Genomic DNA, 18,310 nt, shown 5'->3' on the forward strand with positions numbered 1-18,310 from the left:
AAAAAAAGGGCACAAAAAAATGTGCAATAATGACACAAAAGATATTAAATAGGTTCAAAGCCGAAGTATCCGATAAACAATACGCGGACTTTACTAAAAAAAAAAACAAAAAAAAAAAAAAAAACATGTAAACAATCTGAGGAAATATTTTCGATTGCATTATTTTTTTTTTTCATCTCTTACTAATAAATTATTGGTTATATATACATGTTAATAATACGTAAGAAAAAAAAAACAAAAAAAAAAAAAAAAAAAAAAAAAAACCATAGAATGGGTAATACATGTTACTATGAACTTTTAGGAGTCGAAATATCAGCAACTGATACTGATTTAAAAAAAGCTTATAGAAAAAAGGCATTGCAATATCATCCAGATAAAAATCCAGATAATATAGAAGAAGCTACAGAAATTTTCTCTCAAATTAAAACGGCCTATGAAGTTTTATCTGACCCACAAGAGAGAGCATGGTATGACACTCATAAAAATGAGATTTTAAATGATGATTATGATGATCAAGGTTATACCGATAATAATGTAGATCCATGTGATCCGAGAATAACCGGTGAAATAACTACCGAGGATTTACTAAAATATTTCAACAACGGGTTGTACAATAATGGAACTAATAATATGTATGAACTTGTTGGCAGTCTATTTATTAAGATTGCTAATGATGAAATATATTTTGGAAGGAAATATGGCTTAAAAAACTATGATAAATACCGGGATGATTATGTGTATGAAGAGCTAAAAAATAATGACTACAGTTTTATATCTAATAAATATTGTCAGAGCACATATGTTAAAACTCCTACGAATAATTTAAAATACCAGATATTTGGAGATCAATCTACTGACTATAATTTCTTGAAAAAGTATTTTTACAAAAATTGGTCTAGCTTCAATACCGTTAAGGATTTTTCATGGAAAGATCAATACATGTATTCAAGAACTTATGATAGAAAAACTAAGCGAGAGATTAAAAAGAGAAATGATAAACTAAGATTAGAGGCCAAAAGTGAATATAATAAAACTGTTAAAAATTTTGTGAAATATGTTAAAAAAATGGATATTAGATTAAAAATAGGTGCAAAGAAGGAAGAAGAAATTAAAAGGTTGGAAAAAAGGAAAAATTTTGAATCACTTAAGCAGAGAGCAGGACAGAAGAAACAAACAAGTACTATTAATTATGAGGATGAGTTACAAACTTGGCAAAAGATCGATGAATCTAAATGGGATGAGCTAGAAAAAAATTATTTTAGTGAAACACAAGATGGGAAGGAAGAGGGGATATATAACGATAAAAACAAATATACTGAATCACATGATGATAAGAATGTTGATGCCGATCTATCTGATTATGAAGAAATTATATTATACGAGTGTGCAGTATGCGGGAAATATTTTAAATCTGAAAATCAATTAAATAATCATAATAATACCAAGCAACATAAAAAACTATTAAAGAAGATACAATGGGAAATGAAGAAGGAAAATATATCGTTAGGATTGGATAATATATCTGATATAGATGAGTTTGAATCGGCAGATGATGGATCTATCGAAGATGTGACAGAGGGGGAAAAAGATGTGACAGAGGGGGAAGAAGAAATTGACGAAGAATTGGCGAAAATTGAAAAAGAATTGGAAATGTTGGAAATGTTGGAAAAAGAAGATAAAGAAATTAATGAAGCTACCACTCAATTAGACAAAGATATAGATACCAAGGAAAAAGACGATTTATTAGACCAACACGGAGATGCTGCATTGGAGAATATGTTAAATAATTTGAACAAAAATAAAGATATTGATCAATATGATAAAGATGTTAAGAAAAGCAAGAAAAAGAACAAAAAGATAAGTACTGCTGCAATCAATAGTCATTCGTGTAGTATATGTTCTGAGACATTTACTAGTAGAAATAAACTATTTAAACATGTAAATGAATTAGGGCACGTTGCTTTGAAGTCAAAAGTTAAAAGTAGTAAGAGAAAAAAGAAATAAAGTTCATGATGGACATGTTTATAATTGTTTTCTTTACGGGGTTGTTCGGACATCATATATAAATATATGTGTATGTATTATTTACCGAGCCTTGCTACGGTTGTGTCTCCGATATAAAAACAAATTATTATCACGTGTATTTTACTCTCTATTAAAATTAAATGTACAAGGAAAAGTACAGAAAGGGCCGTGGATGATAAATATCGCAAGGTAAAAAAAAAAAAAAAAAAAGAAATGAAGTTGAAAAAAAAAAAAAAAAAAAAAAAAAAAATAGTTAAAAAAAAAAATAACATTGAAATACAAACTTTCTTTTTCCCTTTTGCCTCTTTTCATTTTCTTTCATTCTCGCCTCTTTATTATTTTAGCAACGCTTAGCACTTTCAAAATGCTCTTCTAAAATTTATACTAAACAATATCAATCAACAGAAGCATAAAAAAAAAAAAAAAAATAAAACTAAGTAGTACTACTAAAATATTGATAAACCAAGTCGTAATTATTAATAATAATGGATAGTCAACAGGGAATCCCTCTAAATAATAATAATCTTGATAATAATAACAAAGACAATGATAATAATAATAATACTGCAACCGCTAGTATATCTAATTTATCAAATGCTTTACGTTCTGTAAACTTAGGAAATAGTAATACTACAACTGACCAATCAAATATAGATTTCGTTAGTATCGGACAACAGCAACAAAATCAAATCAATACTAACATCAATAACAATACCACCATTAATACAAACACTAACAGTGCTATTAATCAAAGTGCTAACAATAATCACATCAACTCTATAAATAACACAGATGTTATTTCTAACCCCAAATCTATGAATAACAACATTCTTTCCTCCAGCGGCAGTTTTGTAAATAGGAATATTATAAATAGACATAGCAGCGGCAACCGTGTAATACAAAATCAACAAGGCAATAACATTAATAATGACAATCTACAAAACGCTTACACCTATTTGGGTGGTTCGCAAATTGATAATAGCAGAATTTTGAAATTTTTTGAAAATCCGCCACTAGAAGGGTTTACTTTGTTTTCTCATAGATCTGCGCCAAATGGATTTAAAGTGGCTATTGTTTTGAGTGAGTTGGGATTACCTTATAACACTTATTTTTTAGATTTTAATAAGGGAGAGCACCGTTGTCCCGAATTTATTAATATCAATCCAAATGCAAGAGTACCTGCTTTAATAGATCATAACAACGACAATTTATCCATTTGGGAAAGTGGTTCTATCATTTTATATTTAGTGAATCAATATTTGAAAATCTCTGGTGGTAATCCTTTGCTATGGGCTGATAATTTGGCTGACCAATCATGCATTACCTCCTGGTTATTTTTCCAAACTTCAGGTCATGCTCCCATGATTGGTCAAGCTTTGCATTTTAAATACTTTCATTCTACAAAAGTTCCCAGTGCTATAGAGCGTTATACTGACGAAGTTAGAAGAGTATATGGTGTTGTTGAAATGGCTCTTGCTGAAAAAAGGGAAGCTTTGATTATGGATTTAGATACAGAAAATGCAGCAGCTTACTCTGCCGGAACTACTCCAATGTCTCAAAGTAGATTTTTTGATTATCCTGTGTGGCTAGTTGGTGATAAGATTACTATAGCAGATTTGTCGTTTGTTCCTTGGAATAATGTTGTTGATAGAATAGGAATTAATATTAAAGTTGAATTTCCAGAGGTGTACAAGTGGACCAAGCATATGATGAGGAGACCTGCTGTAATTAAAGCCTTGCGTGGTGAATAAACTTTGTGTTTTTTTTTTTTTTTCTTTTTTCAATGTATATATATGTATTGTATATATACGTATGTGTTAAATAGTTTATATCATTGTTTAAGATATGATGATTTTATTACTACTGTTGTGTTCAATAGTGGTGATAACACTGTTATTTTGATTTTAAATGGGGGGGGGAGGGAGAGGAAATAACGAAAGGACAGGATACAAAATAACACTGTGTATACTTAATCATCATTTTACTTGATAATGAACATGTATTTCAGTATCTAAAGAATATGAATGTTATTATTATTATTAGTAGTAGAATAGTACCAATAAGAGAAATTTAAAAATGTATAGATGTTTAAAAGGTTTGGGTGTATTATTCTTGTATAAAATCTATTTTTTTATTTTTTATTTTTTATTTTTTTATTTTTTTATTTTTTATTTTTTTATTTTTTTATTTTTTTATTTTTTTATTTTTTATTTTTTTATTTTTTTGTAGTTTGATTTTATTTTTAAATTTAATACTTGCTTTTTTTTTTTTTTAATTTTAATTTTTAATCTTTTAGTTCATTGCGATATTCAGAAAAAAAAAGAAGGGAAAAGAATAAGAATCAGATACTGAAAAATAAAAATAAAAATAAAAATAAAAATAAAAATAAAAATAACGTTCTTTTTTTTTTTTTTTTTTTAATCGAATGAAACATATTATTCTTAGCAATATATTTGATAACAACAATAATGAGAGATATACCTAGTTTATCATTACTAGCTCAGATCAAACTCCAACAGAATATTATATTGTTGAAAGATATTGGACAAGTGCCTTATCACATAATAAGACCAATACTATTTAAGATCACAGATTATAAACAACTAGATTTATTGGAATCTAGTAACCCTTTGATAATAATAGATGACGATGAGGTATGGTATGCATTAATAAAAAAAGACTTTCCTAATCATGCACTGGAAAATTATTCCATGCATAAAGATAAAATTCTCTCAAGCTTATTGAAAACTGTTTTTAAGTGCAAAGACAAAGATTTACGTGATTGGGTCATTAATAACCAGATAATACAAGCAAAGTATAATTCCTATAACTTCGAAGCGTTGCACAGTAATTCCAATACTACCACTTCTCAACCCATCATTGAACGATATAAAATACCTTCTAAACTTTTATATATGAAGTATAGACAGGATATAAATAAAAGAGAGCAAGAAGCAGAGTTAAAGCTAAAGAAAACTATCAATGATTTACAAAAGTCCAGACAGGAAAATTCAATAATACACTTGAAAAATGATGAGGACATTAAACAACATTTGCCTAAAACTTCTTCAAGGGTTTTTAAATATCGGGGCGATCAACAGCAAAACAATACCAAATCAAAACTTTTTCTAAAATCCTTAAACGAATGTAGACAGTATAAACGGAAATTTACAAAAAACTCGTTAAATTCGTTGACGGGCACATCAACTATAAAACAGCTTAGCACAAAGAATATGGGTGTTAATACGAACAATAATCCTTTAATAAATAACAAAAAAGACCAAAGTGCTTCGCCTATAGTTGTTGTTGGTGGTGGTGGTGGTGATGATAAAAAAACTAATACTATTGGTAAGAAGACATCAACTACATCAGGAAGAATACGACAGAGCTTGTCTATGACAAAAAATAATTCTATTGGAAAGTCTACTTCTATGACTCCCTCCTTTTCGACCCCGTCTACCAATACATTATTCATACCAAGTAGAGAAACTAAGAAAAAAAAACTAACGAGCATTTTCCAGAAAAATAAGAAACCAAATGTGGGAAGTGATAATTCTTATCTTATAACTGCTGCAAATCCTACCGTCCGAAATAAAGCATCTGTGTATATTTATAACAATAATGACAGAAGTACTATAAATAAGAAAAAGACAGATGGAAACAGCTGAATATTTAATGTATAACTTTAGATTAATACTTTACTATTTAAAAAGAGAAAATAAAGGTTTAAAAATTGATAGTCATAGGCACAAATTGCTAGTTTTAAGGACTACGAAAGCGCTGTTCGGAAACTTAAAAAAAATATTCCGAAAGATTTTCGGCCTGCAAATTTTTATCATTTTTTTTTTTATCGGTTAAATAAAAAATAGAAAAAAAAAAACTACCGGTAGAAAAAAAAAAAGAGCATAAAAAAAAAAAAAAAGTTTTTTTATTTTCCGTTTATTTTTTATGAGTTTCAAGGAAAAAAAAAAAATTTTTTTTAAGGTTATTGCCATATTAACGTTTTTCTGCCTCCACCACAGCTTGCTATATATATATATATATACATACAAACCTATAACTTTGTAAGTAAAGCACGCTACATAATCAACAATGTTTAAGTTTGGTAGTAAGAAAAAAGAAGAGGCCAACAAAGTAGCAAAGGATAAATTAATTGAAGTTGAAGTTCCAAATGAAAAACTACCCAAAGATGTCAAACCTCCAAAGCCAAAAAATCTAACTGCTTCCCAATTGGAGATGTACGAGGAAACTTTGAAATATTTTCAAAATAAAGACTTAAAGATTTCAGATAAAGAAAAAGAATCCAATGGTAAGAAATCTGAAATAACAGATTTAGAAAAAGCCTGGTTAACAAGGGAATGTATTTTACGTTACTTGAGAGCTACTAAATGGAACGTCAAAGAATGCATAGAAAGAATAATCTTATCCTTATCTTGGAGAAGAGAATTTGGTATAGCTAATGTTGGGGAAGAAAATGGTGACACATTAACTTCCAGTATTGTCAGTAAAGAAGCAGAAACGGGTAAGGAAGTTATATTAGGGTTCGAAAACGACGCTAGACCAATTTTATATTTGAAGCCTGGGAGACAAAACACTAAAACATCACACACTCAGGTTCAATTTTTGGTTTTCATGCTGGAAAGAGTCATTGATTTTATGCCACAAGGTCAGGATTCTTTAGCTTTATTAATTGATTTTAAAGAATACCCTGATGTTCCACCTGTTCAGGGTAATAGCAGAATCCCTCCAATTGGTGTTGGTAGAGAGGTTTTGCACATTTTACAAACACATTATCCAGAAAGATTAGGTAAAGCTTTATTGACCAACATCCCATTTTTAGGTTGGACTTTTTTGAAATTAATTCATCCTTTTATAGATCCAATGACTCGTGAAAAATTGGTCTTTGACAAACCATTTACAGATTATGTTCCTAAGGATCAATTAGAAGTGAATTATGGAGGTTACTTAGATTTTCATTATAAACAATCCGTTTACTGGCCCAAATTATTGGAGATTTGTGCTAAGAGTAGAAAGCATTACTTGGAAAGATTTATCAAGTTTGGTTCCAAAATAGGATTAAGTGAGTTTGATTTAAGAGGTGATAACGAAGAACTAATGTATCCAGTGTAATAGTGATTATGTAATTTTTTTTTTTTTTTTTTTTTTTTTTTCCCTTCTTTCTCTCGGCCCTCTGTTATTTATACGGGTCCCACTAGTGAGTTTTATCTTACTAAATATATATGTATATATCTGGTTTCAAAACGGTTTAGCACATTTACGTTGTTCTAATACTTGTGAGGTTGGTGCTATCATTGTTTTCCAGTCAATCGCATACATCAATTCTCCTGCACCACCAAGCGATTTGGCAAATACCACCCCTAAATAATTTTTAGCAGTAGTTAAATAATAATTGTTACCATCCCCTAGGGATAAAACTTTGCAACGCACTATATCTCCTGGTTTGAAACATTCCGTAATTTTCACCGAATCTCTTTCAGTAGCTCTAACATCTTGTGATCTTATAACCCCTTTAAACGTTTCCCCCAAATCAGAGGAGGCTTGTGATATGAAAAATGTAACAGCTCCCGAACCGCCAGTGACTGAAGATACACCAGCACCATTTGTACCAACACCAGAATCTTTCAAGCAATTGTTGTTCTCTACCACTAAAATTTCGACATTAGCCTTCTGTGCAGATATTCTTGTTACTTTACACAACACAATATCCCCTTCCTTGGGTAAGTTATTAGCAAAATCGTTATTTACCTCATCTTGTTGTCCTTCTTGTAAGTTGGGATCTTGCATCATTTCGTTTTTTTTTTCTTTAGATACAATAACGGTATATTTTTTAATTATTCTATCAGAATTTACTTCTGGTGCCTCTAATTCATCAGCAAGTTTATTCTTATTCTCTGTATCATTCTCTTCTTTTTTTTCTGATTCTTTTCCTTCGGAATCTATATTAGTCTTTACTAGTTCTTCGAAATGAACAAAACCTTTCAATGTTGCAATCAAGACCTTATGTTCTTGGCTGTTTATTTTATATTTTGTTATAGTAGTTCCTGGACCTGGGTGAAAACTGTATACAATTTTTTCATTATTATTATCGATATCATATAATGGTGATATTAAATCACCTGGCAAAACCTTTTCTGGATATCTACTACTGTCTAACATTTCATAAAGTTCTTTTTTTGTCCTTAATTATTATAGATATTACAGTAAAATGAATCCCTAGCTATAAACTTGTTTTTATTTTCGACTGCGGAAAATAAAAATTACACAAATAAATAAACAAATAAATAAATGAACATTGAGAAAAGTATATAATGAATGAAGTTAGAGCGCTTGTTTTAATAATATATTTCTATTTTTGTTTGTAAAAAAAAAAAAAAAAAAAAAAATTATATAAAAAAAAAGAAAAGAAAGAAAGAAAAAAAAAAAAAAAAAAAAAAAAAAAAAACACTTTTAATAAAGCACAAAACAATAATGAAGCAAATATATATAAATATTTTTATTATTATATATAGATATACATGCTTAAAAGAAATGTGTATATTTTTTTGAGTCCTCATGGATCTCCATTTCGCTTTTAAGTTGATTTAATTCTTGCTTAATCTGTACCGCCAATTGGGCTGTTAATTGGTTACAAGTGGCTAAATCTGGATGTCTATCATATTCTTCTTCTGAATATGTTTCAAATAATAATATTTTGGATGAAAAGTTGATAGTTTTCTTGGTTGTCGGAAGATTAGCTTCACCATCATTAAAGTTATTTGTCTCAAACGAAGGATCTGTCCCAGTACTACCAAATGAGTTATTACCGTTTTCTAACTTATCATTATTATTTAAGCCTTTAAAGTTCCCATATGCATTATTATTTCCAATAATTCTAGGAGGAATTATTAATATTGGTTCACTGCCTTCATTCCCAATTGAAAAGTCTTGGTATGTTTCATCATTATCATTATTGATTGGATTTATAGAATATGTTATATCACGAGGTGTATATTCTGGATTTTCATCTTCCAAATCTATACTAATTTTCTGATTGTTATCTCCATAATAATAATACTCCTCGTCATCTTTCTTTCCCCCTCCCGTTTCTTCTTTCTCTTCATCGTCTTCTTCCAAATTTGAAGTTAAGGGCTCCTCGAAACTAAATTCTTTTTTTGTGGTAAGTTCCTCTAATATATCAATCGAACTTTTTGGATTTAACGTTTTATATTCGTTAAGCATACTACTATCAATAATCATATCATCATTGTTTTCCTTATTAATATTTGTGTCTAAACTTAAATCTAAATCTCCACCAAAGTCAATGATATTTGCAAACTCTATAATGTCATTCGCATATTCTGAATCATCATAGTTTGAAAAAGAGGAAGAGATGGTAAATCTTTTTAAAAAAGATTGAGGTTGCTGGCCATCGGTATCGGCGGTAAATATTTTGCTTTCCCTATCATCTATGTCTGAAGCCTTTACCTTATTATGTTTGTTTACATCAGATTCATATAAAAAGTCATCATCGTTTATTGTGTCCAAACTAGTACTATAAACGCTATTTGAAATGGTAACGTCCTTATCATTAGTATTGACCTTATCATTAGTATTGACCTTATAATTATCAAATTTACCATTTTTTAAAATGCTACTGGTTGGCGATTTTGTCAAATCCGGAGTACTCTTCTTGACATTATTACCCACTTCTTCTATAACCATACCTTCATTCTCTGTTTTTACTGATATAGTATCATTAAGTAATTTTTCCAATGTCGTTATAGAAGCATTCAAATCACTCGAAGTCTTATCCTTATTGCGGTTATCCCTAAGACTGGAAGCCGATAGTTGACGCTCTAAAGAAACAATAGATCCAACTTCATTTTCATCTAATACTTTAGGAAGCACCGCTTTCCCAGCTAGTTTAGGAGTTGACTCAGACTTTTCAAAAGACTTGATATTCTTCTTATCATTGTTAATTGCATCGCCGATAATTTTTACTGGCGACGTTAATTTTTGCAAATTTAAAGGCCTAATTTTTTGTTTATAATAGACATCATTCCTTTTTACCGGGAAATCTGCATTTAAGCCATCTGTATCGGGGCCGTCTGGAAAGTGAAACTTGTGATGGTAATCAGTATCAACAGTACCGTGATCTTTTTTTTGAAAATTGTGGGTGTCATTGGACGCGTTAGATCCGCCATTATGAGAGGTGAAAGATTCATGCAAAGAACTCTTGGATAAGTTTTTCTTGAAATTATAAAGCAAATTACTACCACTCGTTGAAGATTTCACCGTAACATTATCTTGATATTGTAAACTTTTATTTGATTTTTCGTGACTAAATGATGTTGAAGTGGAGGTAGATGATGAAATAGACGAATATGTTGATGATGGAGGTAATTTAGAGCTAAACGTACCTGATATTGGCAGCGGCTCGTCATCATTAATAGTAGTAGAATTACTTTTGTTATTGCTACTTTTATCACTAGTATAATTATTATTGTTGCCAGATTTATTTGTGGAAGTTATGGTAGTTGTCTTTTCATTTTCATTATTACTCGTTGCGGGTTTTTTTTTAAATATTGAAAAGATGCTCTTTTTTTTTTTCATTGATTCATGTACGAGTTTATTTTTTTGGTGTTGTTCCATAGGTGATGTTATAGAAGCAGATGATTTTTGTGTATGCTGTAAATGTTTTTTCAAGCTTGGAAATATATGTGGTTCTGTTGTATATGTGTATGATGTGACGTCTGCTACACGTTGATTAGTTGAAGGGTACGTTATGTTTGTATTGCTTACGGATTCTGAATTGTTACTAGAATCTAAATTCATTGTGGTAGACATATCTTTATTTCCGTTGGAACATTCTGTTTTAATTAAATCAGCTAGTGCTGTTAGGGACGGCGAAGTACTAAACTTAATAGTCTGTGTTTGAACCTCTTGATGTGTATCAACATCATCGTCCAATAATTGGATAGGTACGTTAGTGGGGGTATTTTTATTTTTGTTATAGTTTATTTTTATGGATGTAATATCAACAGGATCATCTTTTGTTGCAGCAGAAATATTGTCGATATCAATTTTTTTTAGAAATAATGAATTTCTGAAATTGTTGGCATGATCTGTGGTATTGATGTTTGAGCACGACTCGTAAAATATTGATTCTGAAGCTTCTATGCCATCATGTTTTGGAATATTTCTATCAGTATAATAACTTGACATTTGCTATTTTATCTGATAAAGAAATTGATTTTTTTTTTTTTCTTTTTGCAATATCCTCTATATATTTTAAGTATTTGTATTCTTTAAAGAAATATATCTAGATGAAGCTTATTATTCCCATTGAAACAAACTAGAAATCATTAAAATCCTTTTTTATTTATTTATTTTAATTTTTTTTTTTATTTTCTTCCTTTTTGGAAATACCCAGCAAGAGAAAAAAAAAAAAAAAAATAAAAAAAAATAAAATTAAAATTAAAATGTGGTTTTAGTTTTGAAGGTTGTTTTGGAATCTTTGTGCGAATGCGACTGTATCTTTTCCGAAGTGGGTATTCGTTACTATTACATACAAAGATATTTTGGTTTTATTTTACTCGAAGAGAAAAAAGAAAAAAAGAAAGTTCAAATCAGAAAACGTTTTATCAAGATAAGCATAAAAGTGCCACACCTCTTGACTTAATTTCTTTTTACTTAGGCTTTCATTCTCTCTGCTTGATTTCATTATTCACAGTGGTTACTTTTTGAATGTTAATTTCTTGAAACATTTAATCACAAGTTCCACCTGACGCGAAAAAGAAAAAGAAAAAAAAAAAAAAAAAAAAAATTTGAGAAATATTTAATTATATTTCCCAGTTAGGAAATAAGCGTTTGTTGTGCAAAAATAAGCACGTGATCTTTTGAGGTACCAGATCCCTCCCTTCGATTCTCAGAGGGAAAATAATTAGAATAAAAAAATTACTGTTGAATCCTACACAAATGCATAATCCATACATACTTACCAATACAATTACACAGTTTCTTAAAATCACATTTCATGTAACATCCCAGAACATATACAAAGTCTTGAAAACACACTGCACCATCTTCTTGTGGATATTTTAGTATCAACAACCGTTTTATCTGATGGTATAATATACCCAGCTAAAGTAACAGAACCACATCTTACACATCTCTTATATTTTTTTGTAATTTCACCAGTATTACTATTGTTCTTTGCATTATCCAATGGTTCTTTGGTAACATCATCTATTTCCAAACATGTAAACTCTTGAGATGAGCGACATTTCTCATCATTATCAAAAAACAATAACCCCTTATCCAATGGCTGTAATAAGTGGAAATATTTGGATTTGTAATATTCTTCTGCATATAGCTTTAAACCACCTGTATCGTTGAAATATATTTTAGAAATATTTAGGTTGGACAATATGCTGTTTCGAAAATAACCTAATAAAAACTGTTTAATATTTGAATCAAATTCAGCGGGTATGTCGCCTTTAACTATCATGTATGGCTCACGTTCCAAATTGGCTTTAAGAGCGCTGGCATCATTGTTACCGATATTAGTACTTAAACTGGATATTTCATTACCAATATCGGTTAGATGTGATTCAAATTTCTCAAAGTCTATTGGCGATTCATCCAATACTTTTCTCAATATAATTGAAGAATCATTTAAAGCGGGCAAACCTGTTTCTGTAAATTTTGTTATTAACTGATTGATTTTTCTTATTTCATTTAGTATTGAAAGAATTAAAATTCTAGTGACTTTAGCACCTAATACTCCTAAAACCAAATTGTCTTGTTTGTCCTTAGGATTGTTTACTAATATTATAGATTGCTGAAGCAAAAAATTTATAAATTTAACAAACCACTTAGCTATTGGTATCAAAGAAAATATTAAATCCTGTTTACTAAATGAAAATTGAAATAATTTGGCTGCACTTGTGTTTTGTCCATTCATTGTTGCAGAGTGTTGAATCATCATTTGGACATTTCTACAAACCGTGCTAAATGCAAATAGTACATCTCTCAAAGATATACAACACCTTGCCATGCTATACACATTGCTATTTCCTTGGAAACTACTCCCTAGTTCTAACTGCAATAAAACTAATTTCTGCATCGGCTTAGTAACAATAATCTTTTCCAGTATTTCTCGAGGAGCGTCAGGGTGAAACCCAAAAAGCTTATAACAAGCTTTAATAATTTTTAATATAATATCATCCTTGGGTAAAGTATCGTTGCACGTTTTAACCAAAAACTGTTTAATGGCAATAGATATATCCTCCCCCATACAGGCCTTATGTGTACTGGACACAAAAGTATACGATAACGCATTTAACACCTTTTGCAAGTTTGCTGGCTGTTTAATTAACTCCTGTTCGCTTTGTGTGTTGGAACCATATGGCTGGAAAAAAATCTGTTTATTATTATTATTATTATTATTATTATTATTATTATTATTATTATTATAAGTTTTATAAATTAAGCCTGCACCTAGGGGGGACAAGGAACACCATTCAATGTTCCCAGGCAATGTTGAAAAGCTAAACCCAACTTCCAATGGAGAAACTTGATCAGATATAATCTCTTCATGATACGTTAATTCTTTCCAAGTGGTTCTTCTAAAAATTCTGACTTTCCCATTTGACAATCGAAACATTACTTGGTCTTGGATTTGGTAGGAGGTGATGTCTTCTATGGTATCTTCGAACACTATGTCACCCAAATGTTTTAGTTGATAGGACTCTATTGGATTGTTCAAATAGCTTCCTAACAAAATAGTGGAAAAATCAGTTGATGGAACTTTTTTTTCCAATTTATACCTTTTAACTATATACTTGTTCTTCCCTATTATTTCATACCCAAGTAAAATTTCTGTATCGCTTTCTGGCTCACAAGTTCTTGACAACAAAACGTACTTAGCTAACTCCATTAAGTCATTATTCTCTTCTTTTTCGAAAATATCTGGGGAAAAATCAAATAGATGTTCAATGAACAGCAGAGGGTCATTTAAAAATGTTGAATTATTGCCTTGCTGTTGCATTTGCTGTTGTTGGGCGTTCCAATTGATGGAAAGTTTGAAAATGGAAAATGTCTTTAATTTTTTACAATATGTGGAGATTAAAAAGCAATTATTTTCAGCACAATGTGCCAATTGTGCAAAATCTAACCAATTATTTTCCATACAAAAATTGGGATTAACTTGAACGCTTATTTTCTTATGTTCCTTAGAATTTGAAAATTGGTACCAAAAGTCTAATTGTCCGCTTCTTCGAATACCAACGCAAGCAGACTTGATAAATTGGGGATGAAAAACACCAAATAACGGACAGGTGGTGAAATTTAATTTTGTTATCCCATCATTATCTGTAAAAGAGTTGTTTATATCCTTGTTTTTGTTACTATTGATCTGTTCCAAATTTAAATGCGAGGACATAACTTGTTTTTGACTACCAATCCATTGAAAATCTAGTATAGAACTGCTATACTCTTTCTTGGTATGTTTTCTTTCTAAATTACTGGTACCACCATTGATGGAAGTGCACGTACTGCTGTTGCTGGAAGCATTTTCGGTATTAACAGGTGTTAAACTAACAATTTGGTTATGTATTTTGTAAACAGTATCTTGAAAAACAACAGATAATTTTTCCAGTGTAGAAGGACCTGATTTATCATATCCTGCTAATAGCATCGTCAAAGAACCTACTTCATCAAATACAGCAGCTGTTTCGCCCGGTAACGCAGCCCAATTATTCCAGTAAACTTTTTCAATGTCAAAAAAGAATTGAACATTGTTCATATTATTAGTTGTAGCATTGAGATCTGTGTTATTGTTGGGCTGAGGTCCAGAAACTATATTATTAGCCATGGGTAAAGTAGAAGTGGGGGCTGAACCAGAAACCCCTGCATTGGTAGTAGCAGATGATGAAGCTGTTGTTGTGCTGTTTGACGTACTCGTAGTATTAGTATTGGTGCTACCAACATTTGATTTGGATTGTGTGGATCCGTTGGCTAAACTATCATACAATCCAGCATGTAAAACGTACCTTTGTGGCTCATGAAATCTCCAATTGGTACCATTAATTGATTCTAAAAAAGTTAAACATAAATTTGAATTTGGAGAGCTCTTGTCTGCATACAAAATAAGTCCATTTTTAGACCAGCTTACTAGATTACTACTGCTATTCAATTGATAAAACATTATATTCACATATATATATTATATGTGTGTGTGTTTTGTTTATTATTTTTTATTTTTTTAAGAAAAAGAGGGGACTACAAAACTTGTAGGTTTTGATGTTGGAAAGATTGTTTAGGACTTATTAGTGATTACAAAAAAAAAGAAAAAAAAAAAAAAAAAGTTATGTTTAAAATATAAGGAATAAAAGGACACTATGCTAACAAATTTTTTTAACTTTTTTTTTTTTTTTTTTTTTCATTTTTCATTTCTCTCTTTTGCTTTTTATTACTGAAAAGGAAAAAAAAGAAAAAAACCAAAAATTTATCATTTACTAATTATTCCGAAGTATGCAATTACCGTACAAATGTTTTTTGCAGTGTTCGGACAAATACAATTACGATTCTTGTAATGAATCCGAAAGAGCGAATATATATTGAAAAATGAACGTGTGTAATAATGATAGTATTATTAGTATTATAAATGCCACAAATACTCGTAGTTATTCACATGACCACAGAAATCTCAATGGATTATAATGAAAATACAACATTCAAGCATAAGAACAGTGCTCATTTTAATGACAGCGGTATCTTTCAACAAGGTGATGTGTATCGAAAATATTGGCTTCTATAATATAACACGCGTATTTCAAGAAGCTAAGTTCTTAATATTTTTTCAAATACTTTGGATATTATGCTTAATTGAATAGCAATTAAATATATATATATATATATACGTGTAGTAGTAAAAGTCTTGATTGGTTTTTGAGTTATCAATTGATGTGTTCTAGACAAGGCTGCTCAATAATTAAGACATTAAAGTGGGTGTAATATCTTCGTATCTTATCTTTACAAACCATTGTTACATGGAATGTGAGACATGTTAAACTGTATAAAATGATATTCTTTTTTTTTTTTTTTTTTCATAACAGGCAAAGCAAAAGAAAAAAAAGAAAAAAAAAAATATTGTCGAGCTCCTGACAGGTCTTAAAAGCGATAATCAGTACAATAAATTAAGCACCAGTTTTCTATTAAAAAGTTTTTAAAAAAAAAAAAAAAAAAAAAAAAAAAAAATTAAAATAAAATAAATAAATAAACAAATAAATAAATAAAGTAAAACTTAAATGAAAATAAATTAAAAATAAAAAGGCCACGAAAATACTTATACAACTATTTTGTCTTATTCCTTAATTTTGTTTTGATTCTCTTTTTGTTCTTTTATCTTTTTAACTTTACCTTTTACCTATTTATTTAGTCCAATTATTTATTTTCTCATTCTGTACTTTTTTTCTTTTCTTTTTTAATTCATAAATTCATATTTTGCTCAATTTTACAATAATAACAGAAACCTTGAAACAATAAACAAAGCAAAGATGTTTAAGTGCCGTCAAAAAACAACCCCTCAGTTACTGCCCTCAGTATTGTTGATAATGTCTATTCTGCTATCAAAAGTCCGTGGTCATGAAATGGCTGGTATGGATGATACAGATGATTTAACTTTCCCCGATATAGTAGATTTTGGGCCCAAAATGACACATTGGTTATTATCAGTCTTTTTCCTATTATTGTTAAGTTCATTCTCTACTTCTTTAGCATTTTCAAGTAAAACACACGCATCCGTTTTAGTACAAACTATCATTACAATTTATGCATTTTTTGAAAAATTCCTTTTAAGATTCCCAGACAACGACGGCATAGAAAATAGAGTTTCCAGATGTTTTGGTTGGATTTTTTTATCAATATCTATAACAACATTATTCTTTGGTAGTTTAGCTAGTGGAACAGGATTATTGTCAAAATACAAAAAGATAAATTCTTTGTCGTCCAAACTTGGCACTAAAGTGTTAGTATATATACATAGAGCACTATCCTTGGTTTTAATTTGGATTGGTTGGATTAAAGTATGTTTAGCTCCAGTAGCTTTATTCGGATTTTGTAGGGGCGGCTCAACTGGACAATGTATAGCCCATGGTATCATGGGAACTTCTTTTGTAATTTATGGGTTTGTGTATTCGATGGTTCTTGTAGTTCCTTGGATAAGGTTAGCTAATTACTCACAAGATCATGTTGATAGCTGGATTATTATGATTTGGGGTTGTGTTAATACGTTTACTGAAGGTCCTCATGGTGATTCTAATTGGTCCCATGGCGATTTTCAACATACATCTATGGGTATTATTTGGTGGTGTGCAGGACTGTTAGGCGTATTTTTAAGTCGCAACAAACAGAGAACATTTGTACCAAGTTTGGTTTTCATTTTTACCGGATGGGCAATGATGGAACATGTCCAATTATTAATTATTAGCACAAAAGTGCATTACTTGTTTGGTCTAGTTTTGGTTAGTGGTGGGGTATGTCGCATTATTGAAATATCATTTCTTTTCAAAGATCGTTTGCATTTGGACAAAATATATTCTTTCCAATACCTTCCCCCATTTACTTTAGTATGCTCCGGTATCTTATTCATGGGTGCCAATGAGGAGCAACTAAATTTAGTCTTAAGAATTGGGGCAGATCATTCTGCGTATAGTCTGGTTTTGTTAGCAGCTTCTTTTTTGGTTTATTTTTGGATTATTTGTTGTTTAAACATATATGTGAGATTTGTTGAAAGGGAAAAAGCAGGGTTTTTAGACTCCTATGAATCAAATCTAGTTAGAGAAAATAGTGAAAATTTTGAATTATCTGAGGGGGAACTAGATGATTTAAATGATAATATTGATGATCATGAAGAAGATATAAGTGTTTAATTTTCGAAGCTAGTATATATGTATTAAAAGTTTCAAATTTTTTTAGTTATTACATATAATTATTTATTTTGTAACTTTAATATTTGCAAGTAAAAATAAATATTTAGAGGGGATTTGATTAACTAATTGTAATGTCCAGTAAAAATAATATAAGGATTAAAAAAGGAAAAAAAAAAAAAAAAAAATGAAATAAAATAAAACACATAATTCACTAGTTTATTAAATACATAGCATATATTTTTTTTTTTTTTTTTTTTAGTATAAACTTGAATTTTGTTCTTAAATGCTTAATATATGATGTATTTTCAAAAGGTTAACAACAAAAGATAGAATAATATATATATAATTTC

General features: G+C 29.8%; 8 protein-coding genes across 8 annotated transcripts; 5 read left to right on the top strand and 3 right to left on the bottom strand.

The window, feature by feature from the left end:
* Window positions 1-270: 270 nt before the first annotated feature.
* Window positions 271-2,004, top strand: JJJ1 (Jjj1p; the record flags this gene model as incomplete). Its single annotated transcript, XM_046077667.1, has 1 exon — window positions 271-2,004. The coding sequence occupies one exon, from the start codon at window positions 271-273 to the stop codon at window positions 2,002-2,004; it is 1,734 nt and encodes a 577-aa protein (XP_045935467.1).
* A 506-nt stretch (window positions 2,005-2,510) lies between these two features.
* Window positions 2,511-3,776, top strand: URE2 (glutathione peroxidase; the record flags this gene model as incomplete). Its single annotated transcript, XM_046077668.1, has 1 exon — window positions 2,511-3,776. One exon carries the CDS (start codon window positions 2,511-2,513, stop codon window positions 3,774-3,776), a length of 1,266 nt encoding a protein of 421 aa, XP_045935468.1.
* A 717-nt stretch (window positions 3,777-4,493) lies between these two features.
* Window positions 4,494-5,693, top strand: ELA1 (elongin A; the record flags this gene model as incomplete). Its single annotated transcript, XM_046077669.1, has 1 exon — window positions 4,494-5,693. One exon carries the CDS (start codon window positions 4,494-4,496, stop codon window positions 5,691-5,693), a length of 1,200 nt encoding a protein of 399 aa, XP_045935469.1.
* A 424-nt stretch (window positions 5,694-6,117) lies between these two features.
* On the top strand, window positions 6,118-7,155 carry PDR16 (phosphatidylinositol transporter; the record flags this gene model as incomplete). Its single annotated transcript, XM_046077670.1, has 1 exon — window positions 6,118-7,155. One exon carries the CDS (start codon window positions 6,118-6,120, stop codon window positions 7,153-7,155), a length of 1,038 nt encoding a protein of 345 aa, XP_045935470.1.
* Window positions 7,156-7,281: 126 nt separating this feature from the next.
* Window positions 7,282-8,202, bottom strand: CSL4 (exosome non-catalytic core subunit CSL4; the record flags this gene model as incomplete). The annotated part of the gene is made up of 1 exon (XM_046077671.1): window positions 7,282-8,202. The coding sequence occupies one exon, from the start codon at window positions 8,200-8,202 to the stop codon at window positions 7,282-7,284; it is 921 nt and encodes a 306-aa protein (XP_045935471.1).
* Window positions 8,203-8,565: 363 nt separating this feature from the next.
* Window positions 8,566-11,250, bottom strand: BNI4 (Bni4p; the record flags this gene model as incomplete). The annotated part of the gene is made up of 1 exon (XM_046077672.1): window positions 8,566-11,250. One exon carries the CDS (start codon window positions 11,248-11,250, stop codon window positions 8,566-8,568), a length of 2,685 nt encoding a protein of 894 aa, XP_045935472.1.
* Window positions 11,251-12,052: 802 nt separating this feature from the next.
* Window positions 12,053-15,235, bottom strand: SIN4 (Sin4p; the record flags this gene model as incomplete). Its single annotated transcript, XM_046077673.1, has 1 exon — window positions 12,053-15,235. The coding sequence occupies one exon, from the start codon at window positions 15,233-15,235 to the stop codon at window positions 12,053-12,055; it is 3,183 nt and encodes a 1,060-aa protein (XP_045935473.1).
* A 1,351-nt stretch (window positions 15,236-16,586) lies between these two features.
* On the top strand, window positions 16,587-17,960 carry YTP1 (Ytp1p; the record flags this gene model as incomplete). Its single annotated transcript, XM_046077674.1, has 1 exon — window positions 16,587-17,960. One exon carries the CDS (start codon window positions 16,587-16,589, stop codon window positions 17,958-17,960), a length of 1,374 nt encoding a protein of 457 aa, XP_045935474.1.
* Window positions 17,961-18,310: the final 350 nt, after the last annotated feature.

Source organism: Saccharomycodes ludwigii, chromosome III, assembly GCF_020623625.1.
Source record: "Saccharomycodes ludwigii strain NBRC 1722 chromosome III, whole genome shotgun sequence".
NCBI classification, from domain to species: Eukaryota; Fungi; Ascomycota; class Saccharomycetes; order Saccharomycodales; family Saccharomycodaceae; genus Saccharomycodes; species Saccharomycodes ludwigii.